General features: G+C 41.2%; 1 protein-coding gene and 1 long non-coding RNA gene across 2 annotated transcripts in view; one reads left to right on the top strand and one right to left on the bottom strand.

Annotated features, from left to right (window-relative positions):
- Positions 1-446: 446 nt before the first annotated feature.
- Positions 447-17,700, bottom strand: part of TBX3 (T-box transcription factor 3) — a 65,605-nt gene continuing 48,351 nt past the window's right edge. The window contains exons 2-9 of the mRNA XM_029619394.1: positions 14,006-14,065; positions 11,729-12,501; positions 9,872-10,139; positions 8,650-8,796; positions 6,402-6,478; positions 5,183-5,337; positions 3,579-4,240; positions 447-2,341 (exon numbers count right to left, since the gene is read on the bottom strand). Of these exons, the coding sequence (XP_029475254.1) occupies positions 1,901-2,341; positions 3,579-4,240; positions 5,183-5,337; positions 6,402-6,478; positions 8,650-8,796; positions 9,872-10,139; positions 11,729-12,120 (2,142 nt within the window). The 5' untranslated portion in view covers positions 12,121-12,501; positions 14,006-14,065 and the 3' untranslated portion in view covers positions 447-1,900. The remainder of the gene's footprint in view (positions 2,342-3,578; positions 4,241-5,182; positions 5,338-6,401; positions 6,479-8,649; positions 8,797-9,871; positions 10,140-11,728; positions 12,502-14,005; positions 14,066-17,700) is intronic.
- LOC115100683 overlaps positions 13,217-17,700 on the top strand; it is a 58,996-nt gene continuing 54,512 nt past the window's right edge. Inside the window, exon 1 of the long non-coding RNA XR_003859168.1 lies at positions 13,217-13,596. This is a non-coding gene — a long non-coding RNA (uncharacterized LOC115100683). The remainder of the gene's footprint in view (positions 13,597-17,700) is intronic.

Raw genomic sequence — 17,700 nt, 5'->3', positions numbered from 1 at the left:
TTTAAAATGCGACTAGTCCAGATCTCTAGTTTTTCTCTCTCTCTCGACGCACAAACACACAATACCGATTTACCTCCACCACCCATAATTTACCTGAATCTGTATTCATTCCGCGTGAAAAGGGTGTTGCACATAGGGAAGTGACAAGCACAGTAAGATATCATTCAGCCCGGTGGGGGCGGGGGAGCATTCTCCACAGGTCCAGAAGTCGGCCTTTGTAAATGAGACCTTTAACGTACTGGCAAACTTAACAGAACTTTATCTTCCTCAACAAAAATATTGTTTTTTCCCAAGAGCTTAATTTTTCAAATGTTTTCTTTCCTGCCACTGTAGTAAAACTCTTTGAAATAAAACAACTGGATTTTTAAATAGCTGTTCTGGATCTCTACATTCAGCTACACACCAGATAAAAGTTTCTATAAAGGAATTTAAGAGCACGGTTCAGATACATTTCAATAAAAATTTATTGAAATTCAGTGACTTTTAAAAGAAAAATACAGAAAAAAAACCAAGGACTTGCCAACAGTTATTATAACACAAAATATACCTTCATCTTTTATTGTTTTCTTAGCCAGCTCGACTTTCAAGCTGTGAATATATGAACCAACTTAAACAAGAACAACAACAATTATAATAAAAATCTTTTTTTTTCCTTTTGACACACCAAGAAATTGGAAACATATTTATATTCTTCATCGTCACTAGTAAAGTGTGTTGTCTGCTTATTAATATCATTATTTTTGAACTGGATAGTAGCACTTTTAACACTGAAAACAATGATTAAAATAACTACAATGGCACATTTTTTTCTTTTATCTTCTTTTCCTTTTGCATTCATCTCTTTTGGAAAATCAAGGTTAGATTTGCATGATCAAACAAAAACGTGAAACATGAATGGCGAATATCAAACCCAGCACAAAGGTTTCAAAATAATGATTTTCAAATGAACATGACGAAAAACAAAACCAAAACAGAGACAGATGTATTCTTATTTACACGGATATTTACAATGCCAATAAATTAAAGTTTAATTTTGAGAATTCATATTCCACTTATTTACATGTTATCAAATAATTACATAAATACGGTTTTTTTTTAATAATAACCTCCCTTTCGCTTTAAATTTTTTAAACCTTGTTATTGCATATACAGGAAAAAGGAAAGGCTGTGAGATAACTAGGTTAAATTGCCCATAAAATAAATTCATTTTTTGCCCTTTTGTTTTTACCTATTTTCCCTACTAAGGAAAAAAAAAAGGGGATGAGAAGGGGGGATGTTTTTCTCCTAGAATTGAAAGGAGCATTGAGTAAAGAAAGCTAAGCTATTATGGATCATGCAACAGCTATATGGGGCCTCTTAGAACATTTCAGTATTAGTAATAAGACACAGCTCATCGCTGGGGCTTAACTTCAAACCCACACGAAAAATAATTGTGAACTTGATTTAGAGTCAGTAACTGATATGCAACTTTACCTGTAGGATGGATTCTTACTTTTTAAATCATCCTTTTCCAAAGTTAGGTTTAAATTTTACACAGCGCAAATAAAAGCCCTCTCTGAGATGCTAACTCTCATCCCTAAAGGTAGTCTTCTGTTTTTAAAGAGGATGGTAAATATATAGCAGCTTTCAAAAATCCCCTCATCATACAAAGTCGGTTTTTTTTTTGTCCTAGGCAAACAAGATGCGTGTGTGTGGGGGGGGGGGGGGGGGGGGGATATGCAGACCTATCCACTGTGTGATACATAAATCTATATCTGTATCTATCTATAGATAGATAGATAGATAGATAGATATGAAACAAAGTGCATTTCGAAACTGATTTCGGAATGAGAAAATGAAAGGAGCCTGTCTTGGGCACCTCCCCTCCCTCACCCCCCCACCAAGGGGGCTAAAGGCTATTTCATGGGGATCCACTTCTTGATCTGTCTTGCTTGGATTCCAGTCCACTCACAAGGCGCTGGATGTTTTGCAGTTCACTGGCCGCTTCCTTCTCTGGGCAGAGTTTAGGGGATAAGGACACCGAAGAGAGCGTCGAAGACCTGCTGGTCAGCTCCGAGCCGGAATCCAGGGCCATGGACGCGGGGCTCGCCGCCAGGCTGGTAGATTTGCTCTCCGCGGTGCTGCTGGGCACGCTGTGCAGGGCGGTGGTCAGCAGGCCGCCGCTGTCGGGCAGGGGCACGGGGATGGAGTACGGGCTGTACCTCAGCCTGGGCCGCACCGCGTTGAGAAAAGGGTGCCCACGGTGCACGGAGCTAGACGCCGCTGCCGCCGCCGCCGCCGCCGCCGCCATGTAGGTATAAGGGTAAGAAAAGAGGCTTCCGAAAGGAGACATGGCCAGACCCTGCAACAGAAACAAGAGAAGGGTCAGTGATCCCTTTCTGAGTACCGGCAGCTCAAGAGGGGAGGCAGAGAGGAAGGGAGAAGACACGTCCAAAGAGACCGAGGTTCACTCAAGGAGAGAGAAGAAATAAAGGGAAGCGTCATTATATGTGCCAATTCAACTTAGAAATCATTTTCCACGGTACAAGTGCCGCTCTTTTTCTTGGAAAAGATGCACAGGCAGTTCTTTGTCAAGAAAAATAAAGTTTGAAATGAACAGAAACCAAGTGAATCCAATCATATTTTGTTAATGTTTATGCGGTTAGAAAAAAAAAAAAAACCAAACAACCTAATAATTAATCTATAGAAAAATAATGTGCATACATAGAGTTGCCTATTTCAGAAACCATTGGTGGACCAATGGTTGATGAGAAAATGGCAATAAAATAAAATAAAAAAATTCCTCAAATTATTTCTCTACGGGCATGAAGCACTACATGGCTAAAGGTGCTGTCGGTCAATAAAATTCAATCCCATTTTCCACCAACAGAATTGGAAATGCAATTATTATTAAAATCCTGTAGAAAAAGAAAGGAGCACTAAAGAATACCCTCCATATTTCTCACAGAAAATACCTGTACACTAATAAATAACCCTGCTGGTCTGATCTGAAATCGAGATGAAAACGAAAACTCAAGCCCCCAAAGACAGTTTATAATCGGAAATCAGAAAAAGCACATCATCTTATGTTGCCGGCAGTTTACTATAGGACTAGTTCTGCTTGCTTTTTATTATCAGCATTCTTGCTGAAGGCACCAAATTAGTAGAGATTGGTAATGCAATTCACCTTTAGTGTAATATTTTATGTTCAGTCATTTTTTTTATTCGTATTTAAATATAACATCAGCTGCGAGTGTGATATTTTATATTTACAGATGATTTCATTAAACTGTGGCTTAAAATCTGTTTACTGAGAAAAGAACGGGGAGGTTTGTGCTTGAAATAAAATTTGTTGCTAGAAAGATTTGAAGTAATAAGGAAAAAAGTTACAAGAAATAAAAAGCAGGTCGATATTTTTTTTTTTTTAATTCATTCAGAACCAAAATGATTTCCTAAGGTTTGTGTGTAAACGTTAATTGTTGGAAAGGCCTAAGGATTTTTCTTTTTGGACTTTGGAAGCAAACAAAACCCCTAGTCCACAGTTAAATGTAAGTAGGAAGATCACCTCCCCAAAGGAAGGGGGCTCTGTCCAATAATACCTGAGAGGCGAGGAGGTGTTGCTGGAGGTGAAAGGGTAAGGTGGCAGCCGATGCCCCAGAAAGTGCTTGCGTTGATGCAGCCATGGCTGTGGTGTCTATGCCGCTGACACCCGTGGATGCTCCGGAGACTGTGGTCAGCAAGGGGCCCATGCCAGCAGCTGCCATGCTGGAGAAAGTTCCTCCCATGGCAAACTGATTAGGGTGGAGAAGAAGAGGGTGGCCACTGGTCAAGGGGTTAAAAAACTGTTGCCCCCCCAGGCCAGGAGGAAAGCCCAGGTGCTGCAGATGTCCGTGGCCTAGATGGGAGTTACTGTCCGTCTGAACCGTTAAAGGGGCATAGGGCTCTTTGGGCAGGACCCTGGGCTCGTCCATCTTGGGTGGCTCCCTGATGGGACTCCGGAGACCTTCCCGGCCGAGGGCCCTGCTGCTGGAGGAGATTGCGGCAGGGCTGTGCCTAGAGTCAGGGGAGCTTTTTCCTGTCCTACTGCTCTGTTCCCTGGCTCTGCTGAGCGATTCGGAGGCAAAGAGGTGAGCTTTGGGTGGACTGCCCCTCTCCTTGGGCTCTTCCGTGGTGGTGGTAGAAATTTTCCCAGAATCACTGGCTTCTTGCACTGGGTCATATTTACTTTCGGCATCGCTTTCTCCTTCACTATGACACAAGTCTGAAAAGAGAACGAGCATATTTAGACTGTATCCACCGTGAAGAACACACAGTATAGAGATTTCTGAGCACATTTTGAACCCATCATGCTAGGTACCGCTCTATATTCTAAACATATACATTTCCTTTGGTTGCTTTAACTTGCACCACTTTTTAATTCCCGAAAGCCTTTTTTTTTTTTTTTTTTAAACAAAATACAAAATAGACTATGGACCTGATTTTTTAAGCTTTCTTTTCCCATTTTGGGTCCCTGCTGAAAAAGTAAATCAAACACATATCTAATTGTTGCACTATAACATACCGCAGTACTCTTCTTGTTTTTCAGGGAATTTCTTTCATTCTGAGGCAATACACACAATCTTGGAAAAAGCAGGGGGCTTGGACATTTTATCCAGAGCCTGTAAGCCTTATGTAACTGACCAGTCCTATTAAAAACCAGGTTGCAGAGAACAGAACTGACAAGAGAATATTAAGAAGCTACAAGCTGTAATTAAAATCTTTCTAAAGAAGGATTTCTCTAATATTTCCAAGAAAACAATCGTCTGCCCTCCAAAGAACCTTGAATTTGCTGTATCAGTCAGGCCGGCCTGAATTGCAAGACACTGTGCAGTGTGCAAGGACATACAGACAGATACATGTATAAGGTACTGCCTTGAAAGTTGGAAACCACTTAAGACAAGAAACAATACACATTTTAGTAGTCTTCCCTTTAGTACTGTGCTGGATGCAATGTTTAAAAAGATATCTAATGTGTAGAGGAAACTCTTTAAGGTGATACTACTATAATACAATCTTAAATATCCTTTGATTCTTCGGACCAGCGCTAGCCACTCCTATCCTTCCCTCAGACTGTCCTTTAGATAACAAAATGAAGACTTAAGGGGTCAGTCATAGAAAAGAGAGGCGTGGGTGGGAATGAGATGCCACATGAGATTAAACTCACCTTTGAGGTTGGAGGTGCCTACGGTAGACACAGTCGGAGAAGAAGACTGCGCGAAACATTTAAACGCAGTCTGCTCACTGGAGGACTCGTCCGAAGTGGCATTGTCCTTTTTCTGATCGTCATAAACTCGCATTGATTGCAAGGTTAGTTGTTTTCTGCCAGGAAAAAAACCCAAATACATCTCAGAACATCACGGCTGGGTTTATGCACCAATTCCAGGCAATATGCACACAAGCAAATCATCCAAAATCTCTAAGCAACTGGAGTTTGCAAATAGTAAAGACGGGAACGTATTTTCTTAACCGGACAGAAGGAAGGGGGGGGGGGGGAGGGGGGTCTGCTCCAGAGTTCACTTTTTTCCTTGGGGAGGAAGACAAATAACAGAAAATTTTTTTTTTCAGGCAAAAGCCAACAGCTGAGGAATGAACCTGTGTTATAAAAATGTGGAAAGTTGTAATATTAATGGGCACATAAGTCCGGTGATTACTGACTAGCCTTTAATTGCACGACTATCCGTAGGGCAAATGGTTTACATGCTACCTTGTCTTACAATACAGTGCGATTGCTGGGATTTTTTCCATCAAACATTACATAGTGAAATGAAAAACGTCTAGCTGATAAGAGAATAAAATAGTATCGGTGTAGCAGCATGTTCGAAATTTTAGTGGAATTAATCATATTTTGTCTTAACATTTTCTGAAGACTAACCCACTTTAACAAGGTATATTTATTTTTTCCTGCATCAAAATGTATTAGAAAAAATAAAAGCACCTAAATCTATTTTGTACTTTCCTAGCTTGTCAAAGACCTGGAGTATTCATGGATATCATATCTCATGAAATTCACACTGCCTCCTCCTCCTCCCTTACTTCCACCATCTGTAGGAAAACAGTTCCTTCTACACCTAATCAGATTAAATATAGGAATAAAATTAGTTTGATTTAATCATTACCAGTTTTGTAAAACTTTAAAGTTACATTTGTTTGGAATTTTTACAGTGACCGTAATCAAGGATTTATCTTTGCTGTCCTTAATTGCGCGGGTGTTATCACTATTTAACACACTAACACGTTCATTTGGGAGGCAATAACATTTGTGCTGTCTCCAGTCACTTTTTTTTATTTGGAGATAGCGAAAAGGGAGTTTCACAATGGGTGTGGACAGTGTCCAAGCCAAGGTGAAGCAGGCTATCTCTGCTGAACACTTCTCTCCGACTCACCTCTTCTCTCTCCTTCCATTCCCAGTGTCACGAAAGCCTTTTGCGAATGGATTGTTGTCAATTTTTAATTGGGTAATCTTAAAAAAGGGTTAATAGGGAAGAAAAACAACAAAGGTCAGACCTTGTTTTCCCCTTTTTTTGCTGCACTTTATTGCTAGTTTCAAAAAGTTGAATGCTTGCTTGATATTTCACATAAAACTAGCTTGAATTTTGCAACTGGATAAAGACATAATAGTTGTGAATGCCTAATATCTAAAATATACGGTTTTTATATTTCAACGAATTCTCTGTTTCATCTTTCAATAGGAAACCGATGCTAGCATAGTGCACTGAAAGGATATCATTATGAACAGTAATCTATTCAAATGGAGCTTAAATTAAGTGTTTTATATGCCATAATTAGCTCTATATCTGCCTTATGCCTACTATAATATAAAATCCTTTAGATGTGAAGAGCATGAAACAATGGGAAGAATTGGAGACACAATGTAATCAGAAAAGTGTTTTGCTGTTTAAAATATATATGTTTGATTATGAAAGGGTGCCAGACTCCCTTTCCTAATTTTGAGTTCGTGGCTACCAGAAGTAAGGCGTTTAATCCATTAATTCTCGGCAAGATCTGCTCCTCCTTTCTTTCGTGTTTTTATAGACAGTATCTAATTGAATGTTTTAAGGCAGGGGGTGTTCTAATAATTAGGGTTAAAAAAAAAAACCAAATATTAAGTGCCATCTGACAAAGATATGCGAATGTGGTGGGCACTCGGCGAATCTCTCAGGACTGGCTTGGAAGCCTGATTTTTTTTTTTTTGCTAAACTTCGTTATTATTATTCCTTTCCCCCTCCCCCAATATCATCCCCGTCTGATATTTACACCCTCACCTCTGTTGAGCAAGCATCGCTATAAAATTTGATCACCTTGGGTGAACAAATGCCTCAAGAAATCAATGCATTTCTACCATGGGAGGGGGAGGGGGGTATTTTAAAAAGATCCATAGCATATATCTATATACATTTATTACTCAAGCATTAATTTCTTTGCCTGTTTTTAACACAAGAAAAAAGCCATAATTTATTGTATATAGGATAGCTAGATAGACGGTTTATCAGATATCAAATGAATTATGGAATGTATTTTCGACCATCATAAAACATAACAGGGCAACAACGCTTTCAGTTCAATTAAAATAAAATATACTCTTCTTCTAATTGCTTTGCCAATAAGAAAGATGCTTTCATCTTTAATGGTCTGGGGCCGGAATGATGGCTCCATCTTAACTGAAACCTTGTTGACAAGCTCATCAGAAAGGACTTGTTCCTCGTCACCACAAAGCATACCAATTGTGTTAAATGGCACATCAAAGTTGCCTTACGAAATAGCTGGACTATCCCTGCTGTACTTGTGCACCTTGTCCTACATTTTGCCAATGTTACTGTAATCAGATTTTTTTAAATTTTCCAAAATATAAATAAATCCTACCGGTTTTTATTAAAATACGAAAAACAATTAAACGTCAGCATCTTAGAATCCACAACCTCCACTTCATCTCCCCTTTCCCTCCCAACACACCTTTTTTTTTTTTATTAAGGCCCCATGTGGCTAAGAAAACATGCCAGAGTGAAGATACTAGATTCAACTTGATTAATTATAAAGATTTCACCACTTCCTCAGGTCGAGTAAGTGAACTTAAGAAATGCTTAAAACTCCACGCTTAGTCTAAGATTCAAATAACTTTATTGGCATGACAATTTTATACCTGTTGCCAAAGTAATATTTGTCCAGCTCAGAATTCGAAACCATATCGTTTTATCTTTATGCTCGTCATATCATACACCACATGAACAATCCAAACACACACAACTGTGCAGCAAAATACTAACAAATAGAGTCTTTAGGTCAATATTAAAACGTAGCTAAGCAGTATAATGCTTTCAAGGGTTTAAAAATTCCAAACTACTCTGATTTGGAGTAGTTTCGAGTAACCGCACTGTTCGTTCCTTTATTCTAGTTGCCAGAGTTTGCCGAGATAAACCTTAAAACAGGCAGACACCAGAAAACGCACTCCTTTTTTCTTTGATTTTCTAGACAGATTCAATGTGTCCTTCCCCTCTGTCTCCTTGAAAAAGGAAGGCCTCACCATTGATTTATATATTTTTTTCCACGGGACAGACTCTGATTTAAAGGCGCAATGCACAATCAAACCTTTATGAAAAGTCAAATCGCCTAAAATAAATCCCTTAATCTCCTTACCTTATCGTTCTGATATGCAGTCACAGCTATGAATTCATTTTCTGGGAATACGTAAGTTCTGAACGTGCTGTAGGGTAGCTTTAAAATGTCGTTGGCCCTGACAATATGGAACCTGGGTTGGTATTTGTGCATGGAGTTCAATATGGTCTGCAACAGAAATAAATTAAAAAAAAAATGCTGAATGGCTAGCAATTTTCCTTCCCTGCTGCTTGAAATCCTTTCCTGGATTCTGCTCGGAGACAGCCATATTAATTAATGTACCTTTGTAGAATCATGGACAGGATAACCCAACAATAATAGCCCTTTAAAATCCTCACTTTGTATCTGACCATGAATATTTACAAAGGACACGAAAAAGAACCGAACTGTATAAAAGGTAGGTAGGTAGGTATTACAGATGAGGCATCTAGAGGCACAATACCCCAGTTATAAGTAACTGAGGGTCCCAATGCATGCAAGGCCTTAGAAAAGGAAATGCCACCCAAAATTAAAGCAACAACACTAAAGGCTGCCCGCTCTGTCTATCCCACAATCCCCCGACAAGCTGCCTAAGATGATAAATGTATTTATTCTGCAATTATCAACCTGTTGGTTTTATTTAATTATTAAGTTGCTTCCATCGTTGCCCAAGAGAGCCGAGCGCGCCCAGCCGTCCTCCCCTCTCCCTCTACATTTTTCAGTTCGTTTACTCCTTGGCTTGCCTTGGAGGGTTCGAGATTAATATTTCTTTAATGTATCCATTTAAAACCATTACGACCCTTTTACAAACTGGAAAATCAATGCGGGCTTTGGCTTTCAACAGCGAGTGTGGAGCCACGCAAAAAACGGTCATTTTTGATACATTTTTACCACGAGGAAGGGCAGCGACTTAAGCCTCTGAAGTTTAACGCAACGATCCACTGAGCCCCTTTCTCCTAATTAATAATTTAGAAAAGTGTGCGTTGCTACTGAAAGCGTCAAACTGTGATTTGGAGACCTTGACAGGCCGTACTCTAAGCTGACACTGTGTGGCTTTAAGGCTACAAGGCTATGTGATTTTGTATTGTTTAACATTGCAACAATGTTACCTAAGAATAATGCTTCTCCGGAAGTGTAACTTTCAATTACTTTCTGGTGTTATGTTTTACAGAATTAGGAAGTATCTGAACAGGTCTCAGAATGAATGGTCGACGAAAGAATTAAAGAAAAAAAAAGGAATTTAAAAAAATGCAGTTAAACTCACAAATCCATGTTTATCAGATATATTGTTGGTGAGTTTCAGTTTATGGAAGGTGACTACTTTAGACATCCATTGCTCGCCAGTAGCAGGGCTATCCGGATGAATGTACATTCTCTTTGGCATTTCAGGGTCAGCTTTGCCGGCCACCATCCACCGGGAGTTGTGGAATTTATACCTACAGTCATCAGCCGCCACGATATCCATCAATAAAATGTACTTGGCCTTTTTGTCCAGGCCGGTGCATCTCACTTTAAACGGCGGAAACATTCTCCTAGAAAGAGAGTGAGGGAGCGAGAGAGAGAGAGGGAGGGATGGAAAAATAAGTGTGGATACATAAACTATCAAGCCTTCAACCACTTTGCCAAAAAGTGTACAAGAAATTAATACAAACTATGCTTGTGTTTGAAAAATATATGTTGCTTTTCTAATCTATTTCGCAAGTTTGAAATGTTTAATTCATACCTGATAGGATTAAATGAACAAGAGATGCATTCAATTAAAAATTATATTCTCTTCAGAAACATCCTTCAGATTGTAGTTTATTTTAAGATTGTAAAAAAATAAACCAGAATTTCGGCTGCAGTGTACAGTAAATTATTGTGTCTGTTGCATGCTAAAGCCATGCATGCACTCTTGTACAGTAAAAAACAAAATCCACTTAACAAAATCTGAGAGCTGGCTGCAATATTTAAAGTTCACCCCGTCCTTTCCCCCCTTTCGTTTTGGCTATTAATTTTTCTTGGAAATGATTTCCGCTCAGAAACAATCCTGACGTTGCAAAGTGGCATTTCCGTGTTAGCAGTAAATGAATTTAGGGGCCCCCGAATATTCCACATGTCTGATAGTTGGGCAACGCTCTGCAAAACCGCAGGCCCTGGCTTCCAAGTCCAGTTTTTGAAACTGCAACAGGATACCACAAATTTGCTGTTTATTGTACCAAGCGGTTGGCATTCAATAATCTTTTCTTAAAAGGAAACACATGACTGTAACAAATAAGAAAAAAAAAAGTCCAGTTCTCTCACTCTCTTTCTTCCTCAGTCTTTCAGGCAAAACTTTAAACCACAAATAACTCAAAGAGAGGTTTGGGGCAAGGGGGATGGACAGAAGGGGCCAGATTTGTTCTTCTCTCATCTCCTTTTCTCTGCTGTTAATTAGGTTTTAAAATCATTTGCTGTAATTAGAAAAAAAGTATGCGCAAGTTCAATAAAGTGGAGTGTTGAAGTTACTCCAACAATAATAGCTTGTCCTGCTGCTCTAGTCATTTTTTTCTAATATATAATAATATATATATATATATCTACACACACCAAATGTTCAAGTAATGTGTGCTACATTGTATTTCAATAATATATGCATGCACTACATAGCAATGAATGTATTTTTCAGTTTTCGTTTTAACTATATATTGGTGAATTCCGACACACGGATGTTAGTTTATGTCTAACTGCGCATATAGATTATATTATATATGACTCATAGGTGATGCAGATAAGAGAATGACTTGCAGTCGCAGCGTGCATACTCCTGCAACAGAGCGGGGATGACCTTTGCTATTTCTGCTTTCCAAGAGAAATTACCAGTCCATTGCAAATGGAAACTTATATTATTATGGAACATAATATATCTGCATTGCCTCTTTAGCCACTTTGAGGCTCTCTGCCTTCGATACAGAAAGGAATGGTAACATTTCAGCTGTGGGAAAACTTTTCATAATTCCAAATGAAACAAGTTACTTTTATTTTTATTTTTTTTTTTCGTTTACTGAGGAAATGGTTGGCAAACAGACACCGCTATAGATTAAAAAAAAAGGAGGGGAGAAAATAATAAAAATAATAAGCCAAATAGAACAGAGACACCTACCTTCCCGATTTTGTGATCACCATTTCGGTGCCCATTTTATGAAACTGTTCCCACAGTTCCTTGGCTTCTAGATGTACTTTGGGGTCATCCTCTACCTCTTCCTCAGGCTCCAGGGTCTTTAAAGGCCTTAAATGCGCGGCTGCCTGGTGACCCAGAGAAGAAAAATGCATGCCAGTCTCTGCCGTCCCGACTAATTGATCCATAATGGGTTTGGCTAAAGCACCGGGGAGGGAAAGAGCAGCCCCATTGGGTGGCAGAGCCAGAGCCGGGAAGAACGGAGGCTGGTGCCCCAGCACGGCACTCATAGCGAAATCCGGTGCCCTGTGAGGCAGAAACGGATGGTAAGCCATGCTTGTCCCCGGGATGACAGGATCTCTCATCGGTGTCTTCATGCACTGGGCCCCCTCGGGTTTTTCGGCCGGCGGAGGAGTCCTACAGTTTTGGTTTCAATAGTGCATTGTAATGCAACAATCACCAAAATATAAGGCAAGTGACTAAGAGCTGCAGGCGGCAGGAGCAGGACTCATCTCCCTCGAAATCACTCAGCCCCTGATTTCCCCTTGGGTGGGTCTTGCGATTTCAGAACTCCAGAACCGTTTCTGCCTCGTGTAAGCGATGGAAGTCTTTATAAATCTCAAAATCGAAGCGTTTCAGAAGTTCCTCGGCTCCCTGCCCCGTTTTAAGTCCTCTCGCTCTGCTGGCAGCTGTTAGGGACCTGGAGACAATTCAGCTTGTCCTTTGCCACCGAAGCTGGCCGGTTCAGCCTTCTCTGTCTTGAAAGAAATATACAATAATATTCTATAGATTATATAGTTTTATCACTATGCTGATAACAGTCAAACGTGGACAAATATGTCGGTATTTTCTCCAGCTGCAGTTTTTATGTTCTATTTGGTTTTTGTTGTTGTTGGGTTTTTTTTTTTAATGACTCCTGTACGATTTCTTCCCTTGCTGCTGTTACTTTGCCCCAGCTCTAGCAAACTCCGACGCGGGTGGGGGTGGGAGGGGTGGTAGAAATGAAAGAGAAAAAGGGGGCAAAAGAGAGAAAGGAAAGAGAGAGGGAGAGAGGGAGAGAGAGGAAGAAAAGGAGAGAGAGCCACTCTCTCAGCTTCCAAGTATTCCCTGTGTGAGTGTGCAGGGCTCCCCTTACGCCAGATTGTATGGATGTGTTGTGGCTTTGCGAGGAGCCCAAGCATAGTTGATTGGCTCTTTGACGCTTTCGGACCAATTGTACAGCTCCATAGGCGTGGTTTTGACAGGTCGAGTGGAGGGGGACAGAGCCGCGTTATAAAAAGAAGGTGTCGGAAGCAGTAACGTCGCAGCAAAGCATCACTACTACTCCATGCCGTGTGAATATGTCAACAGGATCAGATGGGAGGAGAGGGGGGGAGGAGCGCGGCGGGGGGGGGGAGGGGAGGCAAGCTCTAAGGCAGCTACTAGGGAGGGAGACGGAGCTTGCCTCTAGGTGGCTTAGGCGAAGCCGAGGAGGGAAAGAGCCCTGAACCCAGCACAGAAAAAAAAATAAATAAATAATAAAAAAAAAGGCAAAAAGCGAAACCGTCCTGCCCAGGATTCAGAAAGGGGTGGAAGGAAAATGGGGGCGGGGAAGGCAGGCTCCCTGAAAACGTGGGTAAGGTTCTTTATTTATTCTTTATTTCTTTTGGTTTAACACTCCCTTGCCGCAGCGGCGGGCTGAGGCCCGGAGTTTTTGTCCATTTTCGATTTCTACTTTAGCAGCAGCCTCTCAGCGGGTTTTCGTTTCAGCACAATAGCAGGAAGGATGAGAGCTGAATTTACTGCCGAGGCACCCAGGGAAATAAAGCCCAGCCTTCTTTTTAAATCAGGAGCCTATATAGTAATTATAATGTGTAAGTAATACATATAAATCCAGACTAATCTCTTTTAGTTTGAGGGGAGTATATATGGATGTGAAGCTTTGAATGCATACCTAAAGTATGTATAAATATATACTGTGTGTGTGTGTGTATGAAAGATAACATGCATGTGTTCTCTCGGTATCTCTCCCCCCTACCACTATCATCACATGCCCCCAACCCACAACAAAAATGGCTTGGGGGGGGGGGAGGGGGGGGTTCTTCCAGGTCTCTGGCTTTGCAGTCTTTTTATCCGTTTGGCACTAGCTCTGCTGCCTATCTCACCTTGGGATCAGGCGAAGTGTATGCAGCGCCTCTGGGTCTTTCACCCCCAACCCCCACCCCCTTTCCCCGGGATCTTTTACAGCAAATCGGGGTTTCATTATATTTCTGCAAAACAAACCGTGAAATGTCCAGTCACCACCAGCAGCAGCAGCAGCAGGGTCTGAAATGCTTCGCCGTCCTTGTCCGGTTTTTCCAGGATAAGAGAAAAAAAAAAAAAAAAGAAGAGGAAGAAGATCATAGAGCTTTTTTTTTTCTTTTTAAAAGCAGCGATTTCATTATCAGTGCAAGACGCCTGATGGGACAGTGTTTACCCAGCCTTCTTAACACACAGGGGCAGTCTCCTACTGCTTCTCAGAGGTTTCCACTCCTTCCTCCCCCACTAAAAGCCGCTTAAAGAGAGCAGGGAAAATGTATTGCAAGTGGCGGAAGGAAAAAAAAAACCTGTTGCATTGTGGGCTAAATGCATGAAGATAGGAGCGGAACATCTAAAGTGATTAGCCCTTCTAACATTGCATTTTTGACGCACATGCTTAAGAGCGCTTGGCGCCAGCCTGCTGAAGTCCCTCTAGTAGCCAGCGTCTAGGATCACTTTGCATTCACCAAAATATCGCCCTCTTCTTTTTTTTTTTTTTTTAAGGGGGACTGACGTCTTCAAAGGGAAAGAGTCGTTTTCACAAACTCGCTCTCCTTTGAGACATTCCCATTATGGTTTTTTTTTTATAACCTCCTGCTTTTAAGTCGTGCCACTAATTTTGCTTACAGTTTTCACCCCTTCAAGCAACCTGGACAATATTGAGGGGAAAAGGTGGCCACAATAACGCTAGGACCCCGGACCACGAAGGAGCCAAAATCGCTCCTTTCTCCTAGGCCTTCAAAAACTTTTTTTTTTTTTTTTTTAACAAATGTATAAAGAGGGTGTAACTTTTAAAATTATTAATAAACCATCTGCAAATTCTAATTCAGATATATTTCATTGCTCTGTTTCTTTCTCGGTGGATGCATTTTTAATTTGTTCTCTTTAAAAGCCCCAGTCATTCGGTATAAAGGCCTTCTTCTTTCTCTCTGGCTTCATAAGGTGAGGAAGTTGAAATCTGCTTGAATTCTGTGTTTTGTTTTGTTTTGTTTTATTAATAGTTTCAATCCATAACTGGACTTCAGCTCCTACCACACACCTCAAGAAAGAGCCTCTTCTTTGAAGCTTAATGTTTCCCCTGTGCAGGAAATGCAAAACCAAGGGTCGCACAACAGAACTACAATACTTAGCCCTAATACACTGTAGAATACATAAAATACATGTTTCTTCACTTCTAGGAAAACCCCAAATATTGGAAGATTTGGATTTCAGGTTTTAAAGGGCTTGCTAATGGTATTTCAACTTCCGCCCATTCTGCGTGACCTCCCAGACTAAGCCCCCTGGAGACTCGTATTATGAAGGGGACATTGCACTAATCTAGGATCAAAAGCAGGAAGGTGTGAACTTTCTTTGTCTCTCCTCAGCCTCCTCATTCCCCCTCCTGTGTGTGATAAATCTACACTGGCGCCGACTGCGTGCTGGATGATTCATTTGCAAGCAAACAAAAGACGATCTGATGGCCAACCATCTTAGTTAAATATTGGCCACTGCTTCCAGCTACTTGTTAGCCCTTCCCCCTCTACCCCCAAACTGTGACAGTCTGCCAGACTTTGAGAAGACAGAGACACTGAGAGACCCCGACTGGCCTGACCTAGGTACTTAGGTAGATAGCGGTGGTGTACTAAGTCAAGTATCTGGTGCTCTTGGAGGCACACATTTTTCTAATTAGTTCCCGAAGAGCATTTTGCAGCTTCAGTGTTAAGAAGCCATGGCTATCCAACTTGTCTGGAAATAGGGCCCATATGTATAAAAGGCTGGCTACTTCTCCGGATAACTAGATAGATAAAAGCAGGCCTATGGAACGGCCAATCTTAAAAAAAAAAAAAAAAAAGCAGATAACCTCCCTTCCCCCATTCTCGAATACAACACGACCTATCTTTTCCTCCTAGTAAAGCACAGTGGCATTAAGGTATTTACTTTTTACTTTTCTGTGGTTTTGTATACCCATCCATTCCCTAATCTTTTTAAAACTAGGGGAGGTATATAATATCAAAGCTGCAAAGGACAACAAAGCTAGTCTAGTTCACCTCATTATTTTAATGGCGTGTAGTTGACTGGACTTTATTTACACGTCTTCAGAAAAATTACATTAAGTAGGTTTTCCTTTCACTTTTTTTCTCTCTCTTTTTTTTATCCTCAAATTTCACCGCTTTCTTGTTTTGTTTTTTGGTCGCCCTTATGTTAAGCCCGCAGTAACATCGGATGTATTTTACACTTTAGGAAATGACTTAAACTGTTAAAAAAAAAAAAAAAGGGACCAAGCGCAAATAAGAGAAAACATAATGAGGTGCGAATGAATAACCGGTCCAAGAGTAACCTCTACAAGCTAAACTCGGTGCACCTAAGAGGGGCCTGGGAATGTAATTGTTGGTAGGATAATCTATTAAACGGAGTCACTTTTTCTGCACCAAGTTAAATGCTGTTTCCCATGGGAATATTCTCAAATGAACAGTTTACAGGAGTCACTCGAAAAAAAAAAAATGGTCCATCGAGGTCCATCCATTTAACTATCTAAACGGAACCACGGGTTTTATAGACCTTTTTTTTCCCCCCCTTTGGCTCCTGCTAGTTGTGTGTAGAGACGGGTCAAAATAATATATTGCGGCTTGCATGAGATATAACAACAGATTGTAGCCGGGTTCATTGGGTCGGTTCGGAACGGAGCCCGAATTCTTCTTTCGGACCTGAGCGGTCCGTTTCCTGCCCGGTCCCTCCAGGCCCCTGGCAGCCCTGCCAGCGGGTGCTGGCCCGGGGACCCTGCGGCCTGGCTCTGCTTATCTGACTTAAAAGAGGGGGGCGGGCTGGTTTACTCTGGCGCGTTTGCTGTAAATATTCTCTCCGGCCTGTGTGAGGTCTAGCGGGGAGCGATTACACGCTTTAGTCCTACTTAAACTTTCACCCCCATTTGCAGGCCGCTTCAATTCAGCCGAAGGTGTCACTAAATAGGAAACACTGTTGACATTACGGCACCTCCTTTCCCACCCTTGAAGGTTTCCGTCCTAATTAACTCGGTTCCTCAGGGGTATGGTCAATATGCTGGGACTGTATAAACTTTTATTGGAGGAATGGGGGAGTAGATAGGGGTCATCCCAACAGTTAATCTTGGCTTTCTGGAATTGTAGTAGCATTTGTCCGTTTCTCTGTTTGTCTATATATCACAGGGGGGGGGGGGGAGGGGGGAGGGCTACACCGAATTTATTCTTCACATTTAAAATAAACCACGTTATGCACCCGAAACGCAAGAAAAAAAAAAAAAAAAGTTGAGCTGTGTGGCTTAGCCGACTTCTTAATACAAAGTCACCCTGCTGGAAAGGTTGCCTCCTCGAGCAAGTTTTCATGATTTAATTGCACAGAAGTCAAGAGTTACCTTGTATATTAATTAGACTACTCTGTAATATCCATCCAAGGCTTGCAAGGGTTTCGGGGGTTGGAGGGTGAACATTACATTGTAGCACAGTAGATGCCGACAGATAAAGAGCCCTTGGCCCATCCAGTCTGCCCACGTCAAGAGCCTTCTCCCTCTCAGCACAGGAGGATGCACGATGTAGGCACAGCATTACGTAGCTTTCCTCAGACTCGGGGGAGAGAGTCCACGGGGTAGGAGATCGCATCTAAAGCTGATAGTTTGCCATCTGGTACAGAGAGGGGGCTCCCTCCGCCTCCGTACCAACAATGTATGT

Source organism: Rhinatrema bivittatum, chromosome 11 (assembly GCF_901001135.1).
Source record: "Rhinatrema bivittatum chromosome 11, aRhiBiv1.1, whole genome shotgun sequence".
Lineage (NCBI taxonomy): Eukaryota > Metazoa > Chordata > Amphibia > Gymnophiona > Rhinatrematidae > Rhinatrema > Rhinatrema bivittatum.
This window is presented reverse-complemented; position numbering and strand designations above follow the sequence as displayed.